The following is a 14,249-nucleotide window of genomic DNA, read 5'->3' on the forward strand; positions in this document are numbered from 1 at the left end:
ATCACGAAAATCAAATCTCGGGATTCATTTTACTTCATTTTTATTCCAGTTATCTGACGGAATATTTTCAAACATTATGGAATAGTTCAACAGAGAAGAAAAATTTCTGTGTAACGTCTCCCTCTAGTGGATATATTGAATTCTTCTAATTGACTGCTCGTGCAAGTCCCTATAATAAATAGACATAGAATTACCTTTCTAGACAGAAAACTGTTTGGATTTCCAGGCAAATAAATAAGCTAAGGAACACTGTGTAAAGAATAATAGCTTATAAAATCATTCCAAACAAGTTTTAATCCGCTAAAATGTGTTGGGTTAGTTTAACTTGAAGTAATTTCGTGGTGCATTTCCAAATATTTACTTTCTGAGTTGGGTATTTTGGTAAGGAAAATCACTACCTTTACATTTATTTACAGCAGTAGAGCCTGCCAGAGAAGTCCACTGTCAAAAGATGGCCGCCGTTAACTAACTCCGCTCACTCCAACATTTCTCATCTACTTTTATATCAGCGATATCCTCATCCGACGCATCCTTCTTCAACATGGCGGCGCCCTGCGCGGTAGCCTGTGCAGAAGCTGGTCGAGAAAGCGGTCGCGTTCCGTCACCGTCGTCCGCCGCGGAGGAAAAGCGACCACAGTTCGGGACTCGTTTCCTCACGGACCCCCGGCAGGTCTTCCAGCACAACGCGTGGTGAGTGGCCGAGACCGACAATTGCAACTGAAGATGATTCTGGAGTCCGAACTGCCCAATATTATGACGGAAAAGAACAGACACTAACGACGATGATGAAAACGTCGTTCGTTTGTTAACAGGGACAACGTGGAGTGGACGGAGGAGCAAGAGGCGGCTGCAAAAAGCAAAGTACAAGAGAACAGCCAGCCGCTGCCAGCAGAGAAGCAAGGTTAGCCTTCACTACAGTACAATGATCCCTCGTTTTTCGCGGTTAAAGGGGACCAGAACCCGCCGCGATAAGTGAAAAACCGCGAAGTCGGTGGACGGGGCCACGCCCGCGGGAGCCTGCCTCTTAACTCACGCACTCCTCACTTCAGCACTGTAAATATCTTTCACCCTGGCACTTACATACTCATTCATTTCTCCGGGGAGAGTTGGGACGGGGCCATACAGTCCTGGCCTGGCTCCCCACTGTTTTTAATGCATCACACACCAAGGTTGTGGCATGGTTGGGACCTGGGGTGGGGGGGGTGCCTCACGGTTACCTCCTCACGGCAGGCCCTACCATCCCTGCACCTTTTTTTAACGAACCTCTCACATCATACTCCACAGGAGAGCTCTGGCAAAGGGCGGTGGGACAGGCAGCTGGGCTGAATTTCCATGCTGCGGTCCCACTGCCCCAAGCCAAGATCTCCTATTTTAATGCATACATTGCACTACCCTCCCATCACGGTGCTGGGTTATGGCTGCCAGCCGGGAACCTGGCAGCCACAGTAATAGGGTGGTAGGTGGGTCTAGAGCAGGGCGGTAAACCGAAAATTTACCGTCACCGAAATTTTTAACGATGACCGACGTAATTTTGACCATGTCGGTAAATTCGGTAAATTAATAAAACAAGAAAATATAGTCTTTTCATCCTGCTTTGATTCTGTGTTGTTCGTCTATTTTCATTCCCCTTTAAGAAAGCAGTCAATGGGCTTACGTAGAGAGTCACGTGATCATCAAGAAGCCAATCAAACAAAAGCCTGGTAAGCTAACGCTAGCAGCTAACGCTACAAGCAAAACGTGATGGAGTGTGGCTTAAGGGAGGTTCACCAAACTTTCACCCGACATTTAGTAGACTCTTGGTGGCATCCAGACGGGCTTTCACCCACTGTCCTCCCTTGTTCTCACGATTTCCAGAGATGGTGCTTTCAGTGCTTTCTACTGGTAGCCAGGCTAACGCTAGCTAGCGGCTAACGCTACAAATGAACGTGATGGAGTCGGATAGCGGCTCTAACCTTGTCGAAACGGCTGAACTTAATGAGTGGATTGGGCACGGACAGCATCTAGCAACTACTATGTGGCGTTATTTTGTATCTGTCTGTGTGTGATTCCTCTGATAGCTTTTGTGATGGTAAAGCATTCAGCATAAAGTACAATCCAACAGCGAAACTTATAATGACCGACAAAAGGCCCCAGCTATTTTTCTGTATGTGCTTATTTCTGTGTCATTATTGCTATCATAAAGTCTTAAGCGTTTCATTTGAAGAAGATCAATATAGCTTTAATGTGTGTGTCTCTCTCTCTGTTTGTTTGGGGGTTCATTTGTACGTGCATTTATTAAAAAATGAACGGGGGGGGGGGACCTGAAACCATAAAGTAAACACTTGTATTTAATAATTATGTCACAGCAGCCATTAACAATAAGTTGTCTTTTTGAAGTGTTCTGTTCAAGCTGCAAGTCATTTGTGTTACAATGACATGTTTGCACAGGCATATTGATTTTGATAATGTACATTGTTCAAGTCATACACGCTGTTATAAATGTTCATACTTGAATTCTTATTGCTTACAATACATTTTTATAAACTTAATGTTTAGACTGCATGTACAATTGTTAAATACAGTATATGAAATTGAATGCTGGTAAATAAATCAACAAGAAACAGTTAATCTGTATTTCATGCACTGATTCAGATTTTCAAATTATATAACAGTACGCTTGGGCGAATTTATCGTCATTTATCGTTATCGAGATAAATCTGCTCAATTTATCGTGATACATGTTTAAGGCCATATCGCCCAGCCCTAGGTGGGTCCCACACTTTTTTTCTATGGCATGGCTCCCGAGGCGTGGCCTCCTCTCTGCCTGGACTGCCGGCCGCGGGAGTGGAGGGAGGTCAGGGCTCCGGTCTCGCATCGCCCCACGGCGGCTCCTCAGCTTTCTCCTGCCTCCGCCTTCCCCTCTCTTCTCTAACTGGGTATCCGTCCTGTGCTCCGCCGCGGATCGCCGAGTGGGTGGCGGTGTATCGGCTGGATGTTGCCTGCTACGGCGGGGGACCCTGTCCTGCCCTGGGCTTGGTGGGCCGCTGGGGGCCCCTAGCGTGCCATGTCGGCTGGGGGGCTGCGGCGGCGGCTCGTGGCCCGGGTGGGAGGACGGGGTTGGGGACGGGCGTGGGGTTGGTGGTGCGTCCCCTCTTGCCTTTCCCCGAGGGCCGGTAGATGGGCGCGCGGGATTCCGGGGGGGGGGGGGGGGGGGGGGCGCTCCTTTGCCGGGCGGGAGGAGGGGTGGGCTGCGCTGTCCCGCTGTCATTTAGCTTATAGCCCTCTTTCCATGGTCAACAGGCCCCCCACATGGTGTCAACCGGAAATACATTTAGCTGACGATAGCACCAACATATTAGTAGTTAGTGTACAGGTAGTTAGGCGTTCAATTTATTTCTTGTTTTTGTTTGTCTTTCTTCTCTTTCTTCTATTGTGTTTCTTTTCTTCTGTTCCCCCATAACCCCATCCTGTTCGCTGTTTTGTCATAATAAATGAGGTATGTTGAATGATCACAAAGGGAGTATGTCAGACTCTCAAATTGAAACGTTAAAACTGTTCAGACTATCCGGGCACTTAGACTTCCATTCTCCGTGTCAAACAGTTGAACAGGACAGGTTTATAAAATAAATAAATAAATAAATACATAAGTAAAAAAAAAAAGAGTGAGAGAGGAAAAACCGCAAAGTACCCCCCCCCCCCTTTTTGGGGGGGGGGGGGGTGTTCAATGTATTTATTCAGATTAGCATTGGAAAGAGATACATGTAAGACATGTTTTTTCACTTTTTTTCCCCAAAGTGTAATAAATAAAAAAAAACTTTTATTTTGAGAAATGGTTTTTAAAGGGAACCACGGACAAAAAGACATGTAGTTCTTAAAAGATAAATGTTAGTACGAGTAATAATAATTTGATATTAAAACCCCTCTTAATGTTTTCATTTTATCAAATGTAAAATTTTAAATAAAAAAATAAACTAGTAGCTCACCATTGTTTTTGACGTCACAGGGCCACGCTGCCGTACTTCACAGTCACTCTAACTATGTAAGGTAGTGATGTAAATACACCACAAGGTGCCAATGGCGAGTTTTCCATTAATAACACATCAAGCCAATGAGTGCGTTTTGTCCCTCGACTGACGCCGTACCTCCCTTTTTTTTTTTTTTTTTTTTTTTTTTTTTTTTTTTTTAGACTGGGTCTATTGTGATTCACTTTCATTTGAGCGTTGTCTTCACAAGACTTCTGAAAATGGCTCCCAGTATCATAGTTTGTGTATTGTGACTAAATATTGCCATCCGGTGTATTTGTTGAGCTAAAGGAGTTGCTAAAATGTTTATATATAGTTTGACCAAAGTCTGAGTAAGTTTGATGTGTATTTTTCGCATCTATTTTGATTGTGAATGCCAGTTCTCTTTGCATTGTTGTGTGTGAGAATAGGGCCTCAGTAATACAGATTGAAGCACTTTTCTTCTTAGTGACATTTTTTTGAGAGATATGAGTATTAGTTTTGTAGCATTTTCACTCTATGATACTTACGCGTGTTATGAAAGAGTTGCCGAAGCCTATGCCAATGAACGGTGCGGTCCGAGCTACGAATCTGAACGCCTCTGTCCACTCTCCTTTCTCTCTCTCACCGTGGATTACAGCGTCAGGCAAGGGAAAACACGCACTCATTGGCTTGAGCCCTAATTAATGTAAAACTCGCTATTGACACCGTGTGGCGTATTTAAATAACTATCTTACATAATTAAAGAGAGAGTTTTTTTAAAGTGACAAGTGGAATTCTGGCAGCGTGGCCCTGTGACGTCAGCGCCCTGCGATGTCAAAAACAATGGCGAACTACTAGTTAAAATAATATTACAAATTGTATAAAAACGAAAGCATCAAGAGGGGTTTCAATATCAAATTATAATAACTTGTACTAACATTTATCTTTTAAGAACTACAAGTCTGTCTATCCATGGATCCTTTTAAGCACTTCAAGTGTAATAATTTTTAAAGTTTTAAACATGTTACTGCCCCACTGAATTATTTTTAAAAAGAATAACGGAGAAAAATGCTTGACTTTATTAAATGCTTCATTGAGTGAGTCCACTCAAATCCGCTCACGCTGCTCACTTACACACAATGAGTAGCCACAGCAAGTGTTTGACAAGCTAAAAGATGATTGACACGGGCGGCGCCTTGAAGTTTCGGCTGCCAAGTTTCTCTGGCAAGAAGATCAAACCGTAAATATAATGTACGTTAAATGCAGTGTTGTTAATCTTACTTTAAAAAAGTAATTAATTACAGTTACAAATTACTTCTCCCAAAAAGTAATTCTGTTAGTAACTCAATTACCTGAATGTAAGAGTAATTAGTTACTTGGCAAAGTAACTGGTGATAATTTTCATGTCACACAAGGTCACACAGGTCACACAATGTGAAGTTTAAAGGGTTATTGGGCCCAATTCTTTACCCTAAACTTAACTAGACACAGGGGTATTGCGGATATTGCATATTTGCTATGGGTGGAAGTCATTTAATGTTGTGAATCAACCGTTAAAGTTAAAATTGCTCTCTTTATTGAATTAGTTCCCTTCTGTCTACTTTTGACATGTGTAAGTTTTAAAACTATTTCATCATTTAAAGATAGATTTAAGTCAAGATTTTGCCGATTTAGGAGCGTTTTAGATAAAAAAGTTACTTAGGTTCGCTAGGAAGGTTCTCTACAACAGAGCCTTCCTGAGAAGGCTACTGCTTTAAGATAGCGGCTGTATACTAACGCATCTAGTTCTTTATTATACATGTTGCTGATGCACCCATGTCTGTCATTTGCATATAGTTCTGTATATATGTGATTTCTACCGAAGCATCATGCGGGTGTAGTTTGTAGGCTATCGGCTACAGTCATGTATTATTGGAGCCACCTAGCATCGTAGCATCGTGTTTGCAACGGTTGCACACTCCCTTGCCTCCTCCCCACTACAGCTCTGCTCTCTCGTCTCCGTGAGTCCGTCTTTTTCAGACTTTTATCGCATCAGTCAACTAAACATCGCAACACAGAGTAACGCACGCCTTTCCCGCCTTAGTAACGGTAACGGCGTTGCCAAGATTAGAAAAGTAATTAATTAGATTACTCACTACTGAAGAAAATAAAGCCGTTAGTAACGCCGTTATATTCTAACGCCGTTATTAACAACACTGGTTAAATGTACCTAAAGCGTGTTAACCTCCCCACCCCAGAGGATTTTGACAGCCGGGCCAACGAGTACTGGAATGACTTCTACACCATCCATGAAAACCGCTTCTTCAAAGACCGCCACTGGCTCTTCACCGAGTTCCCCGAATTGGCGCCGGCACCCCTCCATCCCGACGGCTCGGGAAGCTGTCACAGTTCTCGGTCCGGTCCGCACCCTTGCGTCGTACCCTTAAATCCGACGGACTTCCCGGGTTCTTCGGCCTCGTATCGTATTCTCGAGGTGAGCTGTTGGTTCATCTGAGCTTTGTTGACTGAAAATGCATTGTTCCAGGCAGAGGTTGCGCTAGACATTTTCGTTGCCTGTCATTTTGACTGACAGGGTCATAAAAATCCGGTCATAATCTATTTTTACCCGTCACTTAAATTTTTTAAATGATAATGATGACATATTCAATAGTATTTAGTTTTCATTCATTTTTAATTAATATTGTAACGCTTGCTTGGCGGCGAAAAATTAGACACGGAAGTCGTGGTATTTTTCTCCCTCTTTTTATTCTGCTTACTGCCAACAACACCGACAAAACAACAACTCCGCCCCCAAAGAAAAAGAGGCAACTATATAGACCCGATCACCAACCTCACACAATGATCTTAATTGTGGTTGTCAGCCCAAAATCTTCTAAATATATATTAAATGCATCTTACCAGATATAAAATGACTACTACATAGTCTGTGGTGATCGTTTGGTGCCCAGATTTCTTGTCGAATTACAGCAGTCCATCTCGCTCTCCACTTCGGGTCTCTCAGAATACGGTAGAACTTCAAGTCTCTCCGTCTATCTTCTCTGTTACTGCAACCGACCGCCACACACGCCTTCACCATTTTGATTATTAATGTTAACGAGCAGAAAAACACGCCGTAATAGGAGGCATGTACGTAGCGGTAATGTGTAAACACGACGAGCTGACGGATAATATGGCGGCTCCAGTCAGGGGGGGCGGAGTTTTGACGTCATGTGATTGGGGTCCATACACAGGCGGCAATCTAGTCCACCAATTGGATGACGCGCTGGCACACCGGGTGCACCAATAAGAACCTCGCGTTGATGTGTCAATCACGGTGCCGCCGCCAGACCCCAGTGACGCTACAACATTCTGACAGAATAGCCAACGACGTCATGCATTAGGATAGACAATAGCTAATTAATATGCTCACTTGCCACCCTGTGGTCTGGGGTGTGAATTGCAACCTGTCAAAATGGCGGACGGACTTCAGTTTTTTCCGTCACCGTTTTAAAAAAACGGTCAACGACGGAAAATATTCGGTTAACGTGACCCCTGGTTCCAGGATCCAAAGTTGTTACACTGTGTAATATGCAAGTTGACATTTTTAGCAATATCATCGACCCGAAACGGGTGTATCTAATGATGTGGCCTGATTGTATGATGCTCTTTTTTGACAGGTAGGCTGTGGTGTTGGCAACACGGTTTTTCCCATCCTAAAGACGAACAAGTGAGATTGGCCGATGTACTTGTGACTTCTGCGTTTGATGGTTCTGTAACAACGTGGGTTGTAACTTAGTTTATCTTTCAGTGTGTTAGATCCATTTTCTCTACCAAAAGTGTGGCATTTTTTGTCGGTTTTACGTGTAGTTCCATTTTGGATTTGCGTATTTCACTTTTTTGTTTTTTTGCTCTCATAGCAAAAGCTTGACTCTGCAACTGATGCAATGGTATGAAAAGGTTTCTGAACCATTTGGAGTTTCTCACATTTCTGCATAAAATCACAATCAAATGTGATCTGATCTTTGTCAAAATCACACAGATGGAAAAAGTGTCTGCTTTAACTAAAACAACCCAAACATTTATAGGTTTTCATATTTTAATGAGGAAAGCATGCAAACAATGACAGAAGGGGGGGAAAATAAGTACCGTAATTTCCCGAATATAACGCGCACTTTTTTCCCCCCAAATCAACTTGTAAAATCATGGTGCGCATTATAAACGGGTACATGGATGGAGACAGAAATATATATATATAAACCGATTTTTTTTTTTATTGACACGGCCACGTTGTGTTGAAGAAACGTATGTGGCGATCCGTTGCCGATCATTACGGTACGTGACGTCACCATTTTGTTTCGGTAATACTTCGCTCTGATCGGCCGAATGATTTCGTCTGTGTTAAATTCTGCTTTTTTCACTCTTCATAAAGCACAGAATTTCGTTTCTTGAACTCATTTGCATTATTGCAGCTCCGCAACTCGGACTATAACAAACATAACAACACAGACTTCCTGTGTCCGTCAACTATATCTGTCCCTCGGGAAACTCAAACCCAAATAACAATAGTTCCTATTGTTACTGTCGTGTCGACAGCGATGAGCTCTCTCAGATTTCCGACTTACGTTCTCACTTTCATTTTACCGTATCAATTCATGGAAGAAACATTTATTCATCGTGATGAAACAAGCAAGTTCTACAGCAGCCTTTTAAAAGAAAAGCCATATCTGTTTTGTTTTCTCCTAGATTCTGGTAAGTTGGAGAAGTTGTCAAATCATATTATTACCGTAAATATTGTCAGTTTATGGTAATGGTTTGAACTACCGATGTGCTATGCTTGTGCTGTGTTTCACCAGTCAGTAAAATGACATTTCTGTATCTGTACACGAGCTCTGTTTTCTTGTATTATTCTATTTATTGGTGCTAAAATTAGGGTGCGCGTTTAAACGGTTACAATAATTTTCTCTAGATTTTACAAGTAAATTGGGGTGCGCATTATACACGGGTGCGCCTTATATTCGGGACTTTACGGTAAGTGAACCGTCACATTTAATATTTTGTGCCCCCCATTCCCCCCTTAGGCAGCAATAACTTCAAGCGGATGCTTCCTGTAGCTGCAGATCAGTCTGGCACATCGATCAGGACTAATCTTCTCTACAAAACTGCTGTAGTTCAGTCAGATTCCTGGCATGAATCGCTGTCTTTAGGTCATGCCCAAGCATGTAAATGGGGTTCAAGTCTGGACTTTGACTTGGCAGAGCGTGTATTTTGTTATTCTGAAACCATTCTGAAGTTGATTTACTTCTGTGTTTTGGATCATTGTCTTGGTTCAGCTTCCATCCTCTTTTTAGCTTCAATTGTCTGACAGACGGCCTCAGGTTTTCCTGCAAACCTTTTGAATTCATTCTTCCATTTATGATTACAAGTTGTCCAGGCCCTGAGTTAGCAAAACAGCCCCAAATTATAATGCTCCCACCATGCTTCACGGCGGGGATGAGGTGTTGATGTTGGTGAGCTGTTCCATTTTCCCCTCACATATGATGTGTGTTAATCCCAAACAATTCAACTTTGGTTCCATCAATCCACAAAATAACTTGTGTCCAAGTGCCTTTTTGCGCATATTATAAACTATGTTTTTTTTTTTTTTTGACAGCAGTGGCTTCCTCCGTGGAGGCCTCCCATGAACCCCGTTCTTAGCTATAGTTTTACATATAGTTATGTGTGTGCACAGAGATATTGGACTCTGCCACTGATTTCTGTAAGTCTTTAGCAGACACTCTAGGGTTCTTTTTTTACCTCTATGACTATTCTGCGCTGAACTCTTGGTGTCATCTTTGGTGGACGGCCACTCCTTGGGAAAGAAGCAACCGTGCCAAACTTTCTCCATTTTTAGACAACTTCTCTGACTGTCAATTGATGAACATCCATACTTTTAGACATGGTTTTGTATCCTTTCCCAGCTTTATACAAATCAACAATCCTTGATCGTAGGTCTTCAGACAGCTCTTTTGACCGAGCCATGATGCACATCAGACAATGTTTCTCATCAAGACAATTTTTACCAGTACTGTTTTTTATAGTGGGCAGGGCAGGTTTAAACCACTCATTGGTGATTGGGCACACGCCTGACTTAAATTGTTTGGTAAAAATTGGTTTCAATTGGACTTTAATTCTCCTTAGGCAGAGGGTTCACTCACTCATTTTCCCCCTTCTGTCATTGTTTGCATGCTTTCGTCATTAAAATATGAAGAGGATGTCCCGATCGATGCCGATCGAACGGGTCCAATCACGTCATTTTCAAAGTGTCGGAATCAGCAAAAAAATATCGGCCATGCCTATTTTTAATATATATATATATTTTTTTTAATTAAATCGTTTTGTAATTGTACTTAACGTTACAAACATAATATGTTACACTCATCCAGAGTCTTTGGTTTAGGCTTAAGGTAGGGTTTTCAAATTTATCCCAATAACGGCGGTAATTAATTTTTAAAAAAATGTATCACGTTAAAATATTTAACGCAATTAATGCATGCGCTGCCCGATCCACTCACGCATTGTCGCACTCAATCAGTAATGGCGTTGTTTTATCTATATAGAGAGATAAAAGGCAGCGTAAAATGAGTAGAGTGAATTTTGGCAGCCTTTGGAGCATTTTTTTAATTGGCTAAAGCCTTACAATCCCTCTCCCTACGATTAGAAATATCATTGGAAGCAATGTGGGGAAGCAAGGTAGCAATTGATCTTTTTCTTAACACCTAATGTTATTTCCCAACGCAGAGAAGATATATCAATTGGTAGCACTACACACAGTCATGGTTCCACTTCCCATCATGCATTTGGGCATGGCTACAGTATCATTTACTTAGAGCTCAACAAATACACTAAATGGCAATATTTAGTCCCAATATACAAAGTCACAAGTCTTTCTATCCGTGGATCCCTCTCACAGAAAGAATGTTAATAATGTAAATGCCATCTTGAGGATTTATTGTCATAATAAACAAATACAGTACTTATGTACTGTATGTTGAATGTATATATTTGTCCGAGTTTTATTCATTTTTTTCTTAATGCATTGCCAAAATGTACTGTATATGATCGGGAAAAATTATCGGGAATGATTGGAGTTGAATCGGGAGCAAAAAAAAAAGCAATTGGATCGGGAAATATCGGGATCGGCAGATACTCAAACTAAAACGATCGGATCGGGAACAAAAAAACATGATCGGAACAACCCTACCTATAAATGTTTGGGTGGTTTTAGTTCAAGCATACGCTGTTTTTTCATCTGTGTGATTTTGTAAAAAGATCCGATCACATTTGATGGGGATTTTATGCAAAAATGTGGGAAATTTCAAAAGGTTCAAATACTTTTTCATACCACTGTAACATAAAAGAATAAGTTATGGTACAGCTGTATTTAAATGTGCATTTGCTATTTTTTCTGTAGTGACCCAGGGCTTTTTGTATACTGCTGTGATTTCTCCAGTACTGCCGTGGAACTCGTCAAGGTGAGAACACGTCCAAAAGTTTTAACAATGAGTCAATAACATCACTGTCTTACCTCGAAGGCAAATCCGGAGTACGACCCTGGACGCTGCTTTGCCTTCGTGTGCGACCTGAGTGATGACGGCGCGGCCTACCCGGTCCCAGACGGAAGCCTCGACGTGGTGGTCCTCATCTTTGTGCTGTCGGCATTGCATCCCGACAAGTATGCTGTGACTTCCTTTGGCTCCCTATAGAATTGGCATTTGCAGGATTTGGTTATCCAGGCAGAAGTCGGTTTACCACATACTCGACTTACGTGATGTCGACTTTACGACGCCGGGGTCTCGTCCGGCATTTTGTCTCCAGTGGTTTTTTTTAAAATAATGTTAACTTTTGTTTTGTGATGCATGCATATGCGCCAATGAACAAGTCGCGCAGCCGAGAGAGTGTGGATAGCTTACAACTGCAAGCCTGCGCGCACATTTGCTGCTTGTGAAGCATTCACGGGGGCAACATCTCTACATAACACCTTTTGTACTGTTTAATGTGTTTTCAATTTTGGTCAAATACTTGGGGCGAGTTTATGTGATTGTTTTTGATGATCTGCGGATGCTAACTGATACATGTGTATCGTTTTTGTGGATTATTATTGCTGTATCAGCAGCTAGTTATAAACCCAAATTTGAATTGCTGTTATTGAGATGAAACTGACTTGATTTCATTTTCATTCTACAAGTATTGATTTCATGAGCAGCTGAATAAAGTCAGCAAACCACACGGACGTCTGACATCGTCATGTCAGAGCTTAGCTCGCTGTTTAGCTAGGACTTAGCTCCAACGTCTTGGCAAGGACAGCACAATGACTTATAATACATGTTTTTGGATAGGTTATTTGAGATTTGGGGGGGTGTTTAGGGATACTTAAAGGGTTAATTTCAACTTGCGCCGAAATCCCTGTTAGGTCACCAGCGTAGTAACGGAACTCGTTCGTAACCCGGGCACTACTTGTATATTCTTGTTATCGCAACATACATATTTACATGTTTTACATTCATCTTTAATCTTGTGTCTTTAAATTCCCGGCCTCATCTACTGAATGTGGCCTTTGAGCACAAAACTGCTCCTTATTATGAGTTGCTTTGTAGGAAATAAACGCACATGTTGTTTGTTTTTCATCTCAGGATGCGAGCATCCGTGAGCAGATTGGCGCGGTTGCTAAAGCCCGGTGGGGTGATGCTGCTGCGGGACTACGGACGCTACGATATGGCACAGTTGCGCTTCAAAAAAGGTAAATCCACCTCATGTTGCGTTCCAGGGAATTGGAGACGGACATACATACTATCCTTATTAAAATATGAAAACCTATAGATGTTTGGCTGGTTTTAGTTGAAGCAGACACTGTATTTTCCTCTGTGTGATTTTGACAAAGATCAGATCACATTTAATGGTGAATTCATGCAGAAATGTGAGGAATTTCAAAAGGTTCAGATACTTTTTCATACCACTGTAACCCAATTAAAGATGTCCCGATTATATATTTTTCCATTATTCCATTATTTTGTCCAACCCCTGTATATTGCCTAGGCTCCACACTTTTTGCATTGGTTGCACTTTTTTCTTAGAATACCACGGATAGAGAGAATTTAATCACGAGTGTAAAAGTGATGAGCAGGACGGCACTGTCGGTTTCACAAAACGAGCAGCAAAGCAATTAAATGAGGGTCTCCAACGGGATTCGAACCCGCCATTGCCGTGGGACAGACGAGTGCGTAGACCACAGGACTATACTTTCACGAAAAACTGAGGGACAACCACGGCAAGAGAAAGACTAACAACAACAAAAACAAGGCAATGATGCAACTAGCAAGGAAGGGATATACAAACTGTCAAATGGCAGCAAGTCAATATCTCGGCAAGCCGCTTAGGATCGGTTTAAAGACACTGCTGATGAGCTTGAATTGGATGCAGGTACGACGTCAGGAACTCCTCCCACAGCTCTGTAACAAGACAATCTGACCAGCAGCATAATGTGACAAAATCATGCCACTCGTCATACTAGTTTCATTTGCAAGCTAGCACAGCTATTCTCCCAGCCCATAACCACATCATCACCCCAGCGTGCATTGCGCGCGTAAAACATGGCTTCCTCCCTAGGTCCAAACATGTACTAAATATAGATTTTTAAATCAATGGAAATAATGTTTCTCATAACATACAGAATTTTGGTAAAAGAGAACAAGTCTTTAAGTCCGAGGTTCCCTTTAAAACGGAGAGAAACTCTTCATCCTCCTCCGAAGTTTACCTGGAAAGGTAAAAGTGCATTTTTTTTCCTTTCCAGGAAGATGTCTGTCAGATAACTTTTACGTTCGGGGTGATGGAACAAGAGTGTACTTCTTTACTCAAGGTAATTCGAAGGACTCACCGCTTTGTTCATCGACTTTACATTATTATATGGATATGTTTCTGGGTTGTAGACGAGCTGCACGACATATTCAGTGAGGCCGGGCTACACAAGGTGCAGAACTTGGTGGACCGGAGGCTTCAAGTGAACCGCGGCAAGCAGCTTACCATGTACAGGGTGTGGATCCAGTGCAAGTACCAGCGGAACCCAGAGGAGGAAACCACCTCAAATTGATACCAAGCCACTGCTGCATCACTTTCCGTTATATGTCATTTTTTTGTTACTTAGACCAGAGAAAGATTTTTAATCACCCCGATGATATTTATAGCACCGTTTTGAAATCTTTTTGTACATGCAAAATGATTAAAAATGTCATTAAATGAGTGGTGTTTTGTGTTTTGCTTGAGGGTAAAAAAAAA

The 14,249-nt window shown here is 42.0% G+C and overlaps 1 protein-coding gene across 2 annotated transcripts; it reads left to right on the top strand.

Moving 5' to 3' along the window:
* The first annotated feature begins 487 nt into the window (after positions 1-487).
* Positions 488-14,211, top strand: mettl2a (methyltransferase 2A, methylcytidine). Of its 2 annotated transcripts, XM_057861373.1 has the most exons (9): positions 490-690; positions 813-901; positions 6,200-6,435; positions 7,619-7,668; positions 11,392-11,452; positions 11,513-11,652; positions 12,611-12,717; positions 13,768-13,833; positions 13,904-14,211. In XM_057861373.1, exons 1-9 carry the CDS (start codon positions 542-544, stop codon positions 14,062-14,064), a joined length of 1,059 nt encoding a protein of 352 aa, XP_057717356.1. In that variant the 5' UTR covers positions 490-541; the 3' UTR covers positions 14,065-14,211. The 2 variants fall into 2 exon arrangements, with proteins under 2 accessions (XP_057717357.1, XP_057717356.1); XM_057861374.1 differs by lacking the exon at positions 6,200-6,435 and having other exon boundaries at positions 488-690; positions 7,619-7,721.
* Positions 14,212-14,249: the final 38 nt, after the last annotated feature.

Source organism: Corythoichthys intestinalis, chromosome 16, assembly GCF_030265065.1.
Source record: "Corythoichthys intestinalis isolate RoL2023-P3 chromosome 16, ASM3026506v1, whole genome shotgun sequence".
In the NCBI taxonomy this organism is placed as follows: Eukaryota; Metazoa; Chordata; class Actinopteri; order Syngnathiformes; family Syngnathidae; genus Corythoichthys; species Corythoichthys intestinalis.

Excerpts from the sequence above, each read along its gene's own strand:
- mettl2a (XM_057861373.1), top strand. The coding sequence starts at position 542 with ATGGCGGCGCCCTGCGCGGTAGCCTGTGCAGAAGCTGGTCGAGAAAGC. Across the intron at positions 7,669-11,391 it reads CCCATCCTAAAGACGAACAA|TGACCCAGGGCTTTTTGTAT; the intron begins GTGAGATTGGCC and ends TTTTTTCTGTAG. Across the intron at positions 11,653-12,610 it reads TCGGCATTGCATCCCGACAA|GATGCGAGCATCCGTGAGCA; the intron begins GTATGCTGTGAC and ends TTTTCATCTCAG.